Source organism: Diceros bicornis, chromosome 15 (genome assembly GCF_020826845.1).
Source record: "Diceros bicornis minor isolate mBicDic1 chromosome 15, mDicBic1.mat.cur, whole genome shotgun sequence".
NCBI classification, from domain to species: domain Eukaryota; kingdom Metazoa; phylum Chordata; class Mammalia; order Perissodactyla; family Rhinocerotidae; genus Diceros; species Diceros bicornis.
This window is the reverse complement of record NC_080754.1, coordinates 2786482-2798743: the sequence shown is the minus strand read 5'-3', so window position 1 is coordinate 2798743 and position 12262 is coordinate 2786482. Positions and strand designations below refer to the sequence as shown.

The 12262-nt window shown below is 38.3% G+C and overlaps 1 protein-coding gene across 1 annotated transcript in view; it reads right to left on the bottom strand.

The window, feature by feature from the left end:
- Nucleotides 1-12262, bottom strand: part of EPHA6 (EPH receptor A6) — a 784796-nt gene that overhangs the window by 134206 nt on the left and 638328 nt on the right. The window contains 1 exon segment of the mRNA XM_058555640.1: nt 1485-1610. Within this exon segment, the coding sequence (XP_058411623.1) occupies nt 1485-1610 (126 nt within the window).

Here is a 12262-nt window from a genome sequence, read left to right as displayed (position 1 = left end):
TGAATAACTCAAGTCACTACCGAACTTTGTAATGTCATTTCTGCCAAACATACCTAAATCTACCAAGATTTGTCATTGAGAGTTAAGGATTAAGGCATTAAACTACATATCATCTGTTCATCTCCTCAATTCCAATCACTGAGATATTAATAATATATATGAAAGCTACATTTTTATATTTGCAGTTAACTCTGAGAGCTTAGCTCACATAGATTTTTACTTCCAATCTTTTGCAACACCACCACCACCAACAACAACAACAAAATTTCTGTGCACTTGATACCATTTTTGTTTCTAGGGAGAAAAAAAGGTGACATAACACTTGTTAGAATTAAAATTGCTAACTTTTAATTCACATAAATCAGTGGCATTGTTGGTCACAAAGCCTCCGACCACGTCAGTAATTATCCAACAATAAAACCAAATGACACTGAGGCATATGTATGGTTTGATACTATTTTCTGTTTTAATTAAGTAGGCAAGGGTAATTGAAAGGCAAAAGAAAAATATCAGTGCAATAATTTTAGGCTCTGATGGCATAATTTTGCTAAGAAAAGCCAGAAATGTGCATGATGGGATTTTGTTTTTATTAGATTTCCCAGTCTTTTCAAATGTTCCCATTTTATTGCTAGCAGGGCCAGCCTTCTTGAAAATATTGGTGTCATCAATTGTAGCATAATTACTAATTGTGATAAAAAACACAAGAATTATGATAAAAAATTCCAAGAATGAATTTCCTAATTCCATTTTGCTGAGACACATAAAATATAAAGTGGATTTGCATGCTTCAGGTCCAAGGGAGGAAGGCAGCTGAATATTTTACAAAATGACAAGGGAGAAATAATGTGTGATTATAATAATGCCATGGTTAATCCACACAGCGATGTACAGAACTGTGAAATTGTATTTTAAAATGCTTAATATTATATATTTTGTTTCCCTCATTGATAAAATATGGCTTTGATCAGATTGGTATTTTTAGAGAAAACTGCACATTAACTTTCTTTCTCAAAAATTTCTCCTGAACTTCCTCCTTTCTGGCTTTTCTTCAAATCATTTTTCCTTAGTGAAATGGAACTTTAATTAAATCTCTATAAACTCATCCAGCTATGGAATTACTCTTTCTGTTAATAACCCTCCGTTTTTAAGTCTCGTTTCTAGCAAATTCTAAGTGGCAAAGTGGCTTAACTTCACCCGTGTTTTATTTTTGAGTTGCAATGTTGGGACCCGAAGCACTAGTCCTATTTATGTAAAATCTTTCCTAGAAGAGGCGGCACTGTGCTAACTGGGTGCTCTTTCACTTCCTTGATACTATTTTCACAGCACTGGGTATCATAGATGTGCTTCCGGCACTTAAAAAAAGTCACTTGGATTTCTTTTCGACAGCATATTTCAGAAATATTTGTTTTCGTATTGTGGGTCTATCAACTGTGAGCACAGTCCTGGTGTATATGGCAGCAGAAAACTTCACTTGAAATACCTACCAGCAGGAATCCTGGGGGGCAAAGATCCTCCCCCTGGCACTGGATGAGGGGCCTGGATGCTATTTAAAAACCCTGCCCTCAGGAAGCTGGGGCAAAACACCTCCACCCCAACGGCCGGGAAGGATCCTTTTAAGAGATAAAAATTGACATTAATCATACAGTCTTCTTGGTGGAAAAGTTGTTCATCATTCAATTGGAACAAAACCTATAATCAACAAAGACATCAAACCTTACAAGGAAGCTATGAAATTAAAAGGAATTGAACACATTTTTATTCATAAATATTAAAAATCAACCTAGATTTTTGAAAAGAAATCTACCCTTAACTAGTTACATCTAATAAAGAGGGTTTAGAAGCATCAGAATGCTAAGATAAAATTTCTAAACCTACATTTGACAAAGGGGATATAGATGGAAGTCACTGATGTTGTCTATTAGCGGAATTCATGTCTATGTGTGCTATAGACGCATGGTGAGAGCACAATGGAGTCTGAGATCTCTGCTGCTCTGGAAGGGGCAGAGCTTTACTTCAGGTGGATCCCTCTTAGGGCTTACAATGAGGAAACCTTCTACACCATATGGAAATTGCATGTGTTTTTGAAATAGCAGTAAGAAAATCAACATACACAATTCTTAATTTGTTTCACTTTTCTATTAGGGACAAGACACGAGAGTTTGCAAAGGTAGAACCACATGCTTTATTGTTTTTAAGAAGGCTATTGTCAAGCAAGGAAAAAAAACAGTAAACTACTCAGAAATTTATCCATAAAATTAGATAATGAATCATAGAATAAAAGAATATCTGAGCTGGAAAGGACTTTAGAGATCATCCAGTCAAAATATCCTCATTTTACAGACCAGCAAACTGAGGCCTGGAGTAGGGTGAGATATCACACAGCCAGCAGACTCCCAGGACAAAATCTTGCTACTATAGATTAAAAATAAATAATGAGGGGTGGGGCCGGTGGTGCAAGCGGTTAAGTGCGTGCACTGCGCTGTAGCGGCCTGGGGTTCGCACGTTCGGATCCTGGGCGCGCACAGACACACTGCTTGTCGAGCCATGCTGTGGCAGCGTCCCACATAAAGTAGAGGAAGACGGGCAGGGATGCTAGCCCAGGGCCAGTCTTCCTCGGAAAAAAGAGGAGGATTGGCATCAGATGTTAGTTCAGGGCTCATCTTCCTCACAAAAAAAAAAAAAGAAAGAAAGAACGAGCCACTTCCTATTTGGGAGACTGCTATTCTCTGAATATAATTAGAAACCCTGAGCTACGGAATAGCAGCATTACAATTTGGTGTCTCCAAGACCTGAAAGACTAAAATCATTTGGAAGAAAATTCAATACACGTGCAGTATCAGCGCATGGGCCACACTGGTAACTGATGTGCTATATCTAGTTTAAACCACAAGAACTCCCTAAGAGCAAGCCACACTGATGGTGTCAGGAACACATCTCGTTCGGGCCCTCTGAGACCCCCTTGAGGCCGGGCGGGCGAGTTTCATGCACGCAGACCTGGGATCTCTCCTCCCACCCTCAGATTTAGCAAGTCTCGTATTTTTGAAGAGACTTCATTCTGTTCCTTGACAACTTTTGCACCTAAAATAAGTTAAAATTTGAGGCTTCTCTGAACTTTGGTCAGGATTAAGGAGATCTGCCACACCATACTCTATCTATCTTGATTCTACGGAGAAAGTTGTTGCTAAAGAAAAGCCAGCATTTCTTAGATCTCTGGAGATGTTTTGATGCAAGAGAAAAGTTACAATGACTGTTTTAATGGGTGAGGTCTACACATTGTGTGTTGGATTAAGGGAAGCATAGAAAGAAAATCACATACTGTGAAGACACTGGTTTTGTCGTTGATTTTATGGGGCTTTAGCCACATTGTCCAGCAGAGCTGGAGTCCCTTAAACATTAAGAGGTCTGGCAAAAGCGCTAAGTGCTAGGCCAGAAAGTGCTCTGAGGTAACTTTCCAGGAACAGGGAAACTCATTTCTTTTTTGTTCTTGCACAGGATATTTATCACCGAGCACAGGGTGACGTGTGCCCACGTGTGACATTTCCCACACAAGGCGTTTTCCACACTGCAATGTTTCATCACTGTCGAGAAAACACTCATAACAAAGCAGCATCACTGAATCCCAGGTGGTGATAATTATACCTTATATTTATAGGGTATTGTTATTTAAAGTTACAAAAGAAATGCTGATTTTACAACAGGGAAAATAATTACAAGAAATTCAAATTTTATTATATGCTGTGAAAAACAAAAATAATCCAATTTTAGCAGATTATGGATTTATTGAAGCCAAATAATAGGGAGCCTGGTTCAAGAATACTAGGTCATGAAGAAAAAGAATAACATAATCATGCTCAGGAAGGAAAAAGGGATATAAATGTAATTATCTTAATGGAAATCTGAAGAAGAACAAAAGCATGTAGAGCATTGACTCTAAATAATGTTAATATGCTTCACATTTAGAGAGTTTTTATCCAAGTTTTTGCTATTTTTGCCAACATTAGTCAAAATCGTTAACTTAGAAAAGATGTCCACTATTTTTAACTCCTTGAAAGAAACTAAACACAGGTATTATTTTATTGCTATGATTATCTCCATTCCTAGTTTTGTCGTTGTGACAGCCTGTCATATTTAATAGCAGTGTTCATTTCCCCAAACTTCCTGCCTCATTCATATGTCTTTGTTATGTCTCTTAACCATGGATTAAAAGGTCTTTCGCATATTGTGGCAACCCTTCCTTAAGGAAGTGTCATTTTTGAACATGAAACAAACAGAAAAGCTGGTGTACTTGAACACATATTCAGTTGAGATATCATATGATGTGATAATAACGCCTTATCATTTTTCTCCTTAAGGTCAGTCATCTCAATGGAGATTGCACGCAACACTACAGCTCTAAGTTTTCACAACTCAATCAGGAAAACTGAAATTACTCTTTGTTATAATTCCCTTCTCTCTTAATCCGCAAGAAATTAAGTTCATGAACATTTTGGGATTTGATATGAAATAATTTTAGTCTGGTTTGCCCTGTTGTTTAAGTTGCTGACTTTCTCTGACTTTTTCTTAAAAGTAATTGTGGAATTTATTAATTATATTGTAGCTGAAGAAGAAAGAATGTTTAATATCTCTAGCAGGAGAAATATAAATTTCCATGAGTATTTTGTTTTTAGTTACATTTAGTAGACTAAGTATTTGTTAATAAAAATTAGATTTTTATGTAATGAGAGTATCCCTCTAGCCACTGCAAGCTTGAAATATAAGATGTGTCACTTAACACACACTTCTCTAAATCTCAAATACCTGAGTTTCCAGTTTGTTAATGATCTTGAGTTGGTGGGTTCAAGAGAGACCAGAATGTAACATTAACATCATATTGTCTCCAATATAGAGTTGCCCGATCACTGGCATCCTATATTTTTATTTGCTAAATCTGGCAACCCTACTCTAATATAATTCCAAACACTTACGGATATCAGGCAGGCAAAAGACACTCTCGACTACTGGTGTAAGGTAAATTAACCTAAGTCACTGGCTGCAGGGGTCGGTGATCCATCTGTCTTTCCTTAGCTCAGTGGTCCTCGGTGCCCCTTAGGGAGCACTGCAAATTACGACTGGAGAAAGACACTACTGGTGTTCAGTGGCAGGGGGTCACAATGGACGGTAAAGGCATTGCAATAAGTGGTACACTCCCTGCACGAGGGAGAATCCTCTCTCCAAATGCTACTAGCACCCACTAAGAAACACTGTACGAAAGGTAAAGAATCCTGAACAAAGGTTGCTAGTCAACAGGGCGTATAATGCGATCACAGTGTGGAAAAGCAGAAGTGGACATGGCCTACATTCTGACGTTTGGTTTGATCAGTTAACGGAGGATTCTGATTACTCAGATTACCTGAAAGTAACCTGGCCTGTAGAGTAACTAGATTTCAAATAATCCTAATAAAATATATTTAACACAAACTCTATGAAACAACTGAAACAACTCTATGGTATAACGACATAACTGAAAAATAACTTTTTATGAGATCTGAAATAACTTTACATTAGAAATTAGATACCATTAAGAATTTGTGTAAAAGATGACAAACTACGACTTCATACTCCTTTTGCCTCAATTTCCTTATCAGTAAAATGAAAACAACAACTGGCTCTACCCCATGGGCTGTTTGTGAGGATTAAACGGAAGTAAAAGACCATATATTATTAAACAGTCCTGTTTTAACAAAAGAAACCTCTTTAGATGAGAAATTGAGATAAAGATGGATTAAATTTTTAATGCAGACCCCCCCCCAAACTCCCCCACATACCCAAAACTCTAACAGAAGAAATCCCTTCCTGGAAGATTCCGTGTCAGTCATTTACTAGGGACACTATCCCTACCATGTGAACTTTTGAGACATGACTCCTTCACACTGTTTTCATTAGAGTGTATTTCTGCAGATACCCACTCTAGTCTATGTGAGGACAGAGAATACACAGGCTTCAATAGAGACAAACAATTTAGAACTGGAAACTTAAAATACATGCACACACGTCTGTGTTAAATAAACTATAAATAAAATATACTCATAATTCTCCCTGTGGAGGGTGATCAAATGTTTTTATTGTTCAAGGTGTGTGATCAGATAAGTTTGGAAATCACTTGTTTAAATAATAAAACAGTGAGTAAAATGCTAAGGTATTCATGAACTAAATAATTACTGCAAGAGCTTGAACAGGTAGGGCAGGGCCTTGCTTTCACCTGGTCCAAGGCAATGATCCTGGAAGACCATGCTGTTCCTTGCACAGTGGTTCTCAACCTTGGACGTACGTTAGAAAATATGTAATAAAGTCCCAAGTGAACATATAGAATATGGAAAATCCATGCCTTCAATTCCTAAAATGAGTTCTTTGTCAACTACCATGTGAAATGCAAGGATGATCTAATCTGATCTAAAGAGAGATCACAAAAAGTCATTGGGAAGAGTATTAAAAATATGGATTTATACTTACATCATAACAAACCTGGCCCTAAAAAATATACTGAACTTACAATCAGACATTAAATTGATGTTTTGTACTATTAATATATAAAATGAATATTTCAAAATATTTTAATTTCATTCCTTTTATTTTGTTTTGTGTGTTTCATAATAAATATAAAATTATAATACAGTAAAACAGAAGCTATATATGACATAAATAAATTAGTATTCATATAGTAGAGAGTTTTGGCTCAGACATGTTTACTGAGAGGAGCGTGACCAAAAATTTGGAGAGCTGAGAATAGAGTACGTTTGCATTTAGAGTAGAGATCCTTTCTTCATCCTTAAGGATCCAGTATTGACTTCTGTAACTGGCACATAGTGGCCACTCCACAACTGTGTGGTTTTGATTAATGATGGTACCTCCTAGCTACAGGATGAATAACTTCCAAGTTCAATGATAACAGAGTCTATTAAACCAAATGCTATGCCAAGGGCTGTTTTCCCTGAGGAATGCTCACTTCTGAACCTTCAAAGATCTTCTCCTTCACTGTCTGTTTATATACATGCCTGTCTGTCCATCTGTCCATCTGTCTGTCCTTCTGTCTGTCCATCTGTCTATCCATCTAATTTCACTTGACCTTTCTCTGTCAGACTGTGTACTTTTCCCTCCACTCCTGATGCATCTCATGTTTTCTCTCCTATGTGCCTTTCTTCTTTCTCTATTATAATAATTTATAGCATTACACATTCTCTCCTCCACTGAGAGAAGTAAAAGAAACCATAAGCCCATTATATTTGTTCGAGCTTACGCTCCCTAGTTTTCTGTGATGGTAGATAAAGCCCCAGACTCTAACAGTTACATGACCATTGAAGGAAGACCAGCAACAATAAGATGAGCCATTTACACGTAAGGCGTTGGAAGAATGCATCTTTTACTCCATGGACCTTTATTTTGGGTCTCTTTACGTAATAACACGCGTCTAGGAAAGACTAAGCTGCTCTGTCTAGTTTGGTAGAGAAAAGATTCCTGCCTCATTGTGATGCATGAGGTGGGCCAGCTGGGAGCCCAACATGGTCTCCTCTAACTTGATCAGAAGATGCACGGAGTAGGGTTTCAATAAATGCAACTTGGATAAGTGAATAAATAAATGATCAAATGAAAAGTAACAAATTGCTTCTTAGGCAAATATCTTGCTAGGATCTAAGGAAGCACTCTGCTTGCTCAATTGCTTCCTAGGCCAACAGAAACTTTCTAATGGTTCTACAAGAGCTAATTTTCAATTAGGCTTAGAATGTGAGAGAGAACTATTCCATTAATGAATAATTCATTCATTCATCCTTTTATACATTCATGGACTTATTCATTTATTCAGTAAGTATTTATTGAAGCACTTATTTTTTTCCTGGCACTATGACACACGTTTCTAGTACAGAAATAGGAAATCAGATAATTTTTGATATGACACTATTATTTTCAACAAATAACTTCTAGCTAAGCTAAGCCAAAGATGCAATTAGAGAATTTTGCCCATTTCTCAAATTCCTAAAAATGGAAATATGCCTACAATCAAATTAGTATTTTCCTCTTTAGCTGTGTGCACAGCTAATCTCCATGCAGATTCTTCAGCACCAAATACAATTAAAGATCATGCAACCATTACTGTTTTGTTTTAGACTTTTTTTTATCCTTCAGGTCACTGCAATATGAATTTTATAGATTTCTAACCCTGTTGTTGTTCAATAGGTCACAATAAAAGTACTGAAGCAAAAACAGCAGTTTCATGGCTAGATTTTTATGAGTTATTTTTTCAGTGCTTTTAAAAAGAAATTTTCAGCTTTCCCTGAGTTATTTTTAAACTTGTAGGATATATATGATAAAATCATGGTTGCTACAAATTATTTTTTTAAACTATAGCATTAACAAAGAGAATTAAAATATTTTGAAGCTGATTAAGAAGACATTTATTGAAAAATACATGTTAATTTGTATTTAAAATGGAAGTTCCTTGACTTTTAAAAAGTAAATATTTAAATGCCTGAGTTTCTTCATCTGTAAAATGATGCACTTGGACTAGAACTTCCCTCAATTTCCTTTGAGCTCTAAAAGTCTGTTTACATAATTTTTATTTCATTTGTTACACTGATTTAAGCTTATCTTTTCCTCAGATGGGGGTTATGTCCCGTGGTCTAACCCATGTTTATATTCGGTGGGACTTGCAATGTCAATTACCAAGAAAGTGTCCTGAAAAAATGAGCAATCTGCTAACGCGTCCACTAGGTTTCACAGTGAAAACGCCGGGGCTCGAGTCCAGGCAGGACTTTGAATTCTGACTCTATCCATCACTAGTTGATGATTCTTGGATAAGTTATTTACCTTCCCTGATACTTAGTTTCTTCATTTGAAAAACGGAGCTAATCATAAACATATCACTTATATTGGTTTATTGTGGATCATATGGGAAGTGCCTATTAGTGGCTGACAGTAAGTGTTCAATAAATGAGGGATAAATATTTCTCCTTCTTCCCCTCCTTGGTTCCCTAAACTGGACCTACCATTTCATATCTCCATGCCTCTAGGACATTTCCTCCATCTAGAAGGCCCTTCTTGCCTTTTGGCCGCTGTCAAAACATGTCCGACATACCTGGGAAGAACTCTCCACTCCCTCCTCTGTGGCCCCGTATAAACTTAGCTGCTGTAACAGAGGTAGAACACTGTCACAGGACGTATTTATTTGTTTACAGTTTCATGAGACCAAATTCAAATGCCTTTAGGAGGCTGTCAGGTGCAATAAATAAGAATAGCACGTTGGTGACAAAGGCATTGAGCCAAATTGAAGGATGAAAGTTCTGGTTAAGGACAAGGAATTCAAAAGTTTTAAAGAACACTGTGGAAATCAAATAAAACACACCTCTTAGCTGGATTCAGCCTGTGGGTGCCAGCTGGTGACTTCTGGCTTACGGGTGTGTCTGCACCACCAGATACACTCCCTTAGAACAGGGACGAGTCAGGCGCGGCTTACTCTCCTCGCAGGCCCAGTCCCAGAGCCCGCTCATGGTACAGGCTCTACATAACATTTATCGAGTTGAATTAAAGTCATCTTCACTTGAATAGCTCAAAGGTAGTTTGACTTTATCTGCACAAATAATGTCAGAGCTTTTAAAACCACGTACACTCTAATAATATCAATATCCTCAAAACCTTGTACAATTATTAAATTCAATGAGATTTATGACTTTCCACTTTAAACACTTATGAAGAACCAGTGTTTAGGAATCATGGACAGACTAAAATTCTAAAAATTCTAAAATTCTGGAGTCCTTTTGTCTAAGAAGTGGGAAGGGGCACTAAACTTGAAAAGCACGGCCTCCTGACTGAGCACACAGGCCTTGGTCCGCTGACTCCTATCCAGCCTTTTCTTTCTGGGGTCAGACTTTAAACTATATGATCTTTAAAAAATGCTTTTACACCTCAGATGCCAAGGAGTCAGCCAAGGAGCTGTTAAGCAGCATTTATCAATGTGTATGAGAGCTAGATCTATTTAGCCTCACAGCCAGTGTGTGCTGCACATTGAATATTTATGAACTCTGGGTATATTGGCCACATTATTAAAGGGAGGTTTGCGCCTTTAGCACACTGGATAAAGAGGTCATGAGGCAGGCTGCGTCTGCCTCTTTGTAACATTCCAAGGTTGCCTACAGCCCAGACTGGTCATTCGCCGCCAGCATGTCCCGCTGTCAGGTACATCACACTGTTGCTCTCTCATATACAAAGTATGAAAGAGAATGTTCTGGATTTAGTTTCACTTCCGGATATTGATGATAACACCGTTGGCAGTTTTATCTACAAACAAATGTGTTAATACATACCAAGCATTTCTCATTTGAGGCTAAGATATGTAAATTTCTTTCAAAGTTTTGTTAGTTTTTTTTCAGGTAAGAATGGTACTTATTTGGCATCTATATGGTGTGGCTTAGATGGCATTATAAATTGGTTTAGTAATTATCATTTTGAAAATTGGGCCTTGAAAATAAGCAAGGAACAAAATTAGTCTTGAAAATAATTGAGAGCAGCCAACAGAGAACACAACTAATCAAGACCCTAACGACTTTACATCAATTCTAATACCATAAATGTGTGATGGGAGTGGCAGCAAAGTGGGAGTGGTGGTGGCAAAGACATGTCCACTTTTCCAGGCCACTCTTTGCTTGAGGCAAGCATGTGGGGTTTCCTTGCAAGTCCTTACCTGCAACCAGGCATGGCATAAACACTTAGGTGGACACCTCTCTGAGTCCTTCCAGTTCAGATCACGTCACTCCTCAGTTAAAAAGATTTCAGTCTCCCTACTGCTGAGCACAAACCCAAGACATAAGAATGGTTTCGAAATCCTTCACTTTTTCTTCCAAACCTCCTAGAATATTCATCGTGATTTGCATATGTTGCTTATTCCCTCTAGCATAAAGCGAGAATGCCTCTCTCGGCCTGACCCATTCTAAGTGCCCTGCTCGAGTGCCACCTCCTCTGAGAGGCTTTCCGTTTTGCACTGCTGGAAGAATCCTGCCCTTGTCTGTGTTCCGTCAGGAGACAGCAAGCTGCCACGGGAGGCACACAGGTGCTGGCGTCAGAGGGGCCCAGTTTGAAGACCTTGCTGTGCTATCACTGGCTGTATGATTATACACAAGTCACTTCAACTCCCTGAGGCTCAGTTCCCATTTTGGTGACATGTGGAAAATTGTCTGTCATGAGGAAAGTTATTCAAGAGTGTTTATAAAATGCCTGGCAGAAAGTAGTCATTCACGTAAGCCCTGCCCACCACCTTTCTTGGCTCTTTTCCAGCTCTCATGTGTCACACAATTACATTTTTCCTGGTAACGCAAGTCTTTCTGCTCATGACATACCTTACAATAAGTTCCTTGAAGGGTTTCTCCTTTTTATATTTCAAACAGAACCTGGCATGGTATGCTGCATATGGGGTCAACTGTGAAGGTAACTTTTAAAAACAGGAACTATAAAGCGTATCCATGCCTTCTCATTCATGACAATGTTACTGATGGCTTGGATAGCAACTTCAAAGGGTGAGATGATAAAATCCGTGCAACTGGTTTAGCACGTTAGTCAAAATATCATTAGAGTCACACGAATGTTATGAGACATAAAGCCACTCTTGCTAGCTCATATGTTCTCTCATTCCTAGAAAGACAGACGGACACTGAGGGACACTAACAGCCAGACACGGGGCCTCCACACATATCCTCCCTTTCACTTCCTACAGTTTTGCATCTGTGCCTCTCATTTATATAAAGGGACAAAAAGAGAGAAGATCTTGAGGGCAAAGCAATCTGAATGGTTTAAGACCAAGGGAAAAGTGAGCACAGAGCTGAGATGAAATTCTGTGAGGGGAGAGACTGACTCAGCACTAATCCTCCATGGGCCTAACTCTCCTAGACGCGAGCCGGCCAAGTCCACGTCAACTGTGGCCTGGAGCCCACTAATAACTGTGTGCTGGGCTCTGTTTTCAAAAACGTTCATAAGTGTGAAATGGGCTTGAAAAGAGTCAGGCATTATCCAGTTTAATGTATCTTTTAATTTTTATTGAGGCAATTCCTTTTTTTAAGCTTGATGCCTCTAATTTAACTTTCAGGTCTGATCTGAGGTAACACTCATTCCTGATAATAAGGGAGAAAATGGAAACAGACTCAAAGAAGCCTGATTTTATTACTCTTAAGCCACATGAACTAAGCATGTCAAGACTGCCTGAAATAATGTCTCCGACAATCTTCCAGCCCCTCGCTCTGCCCCC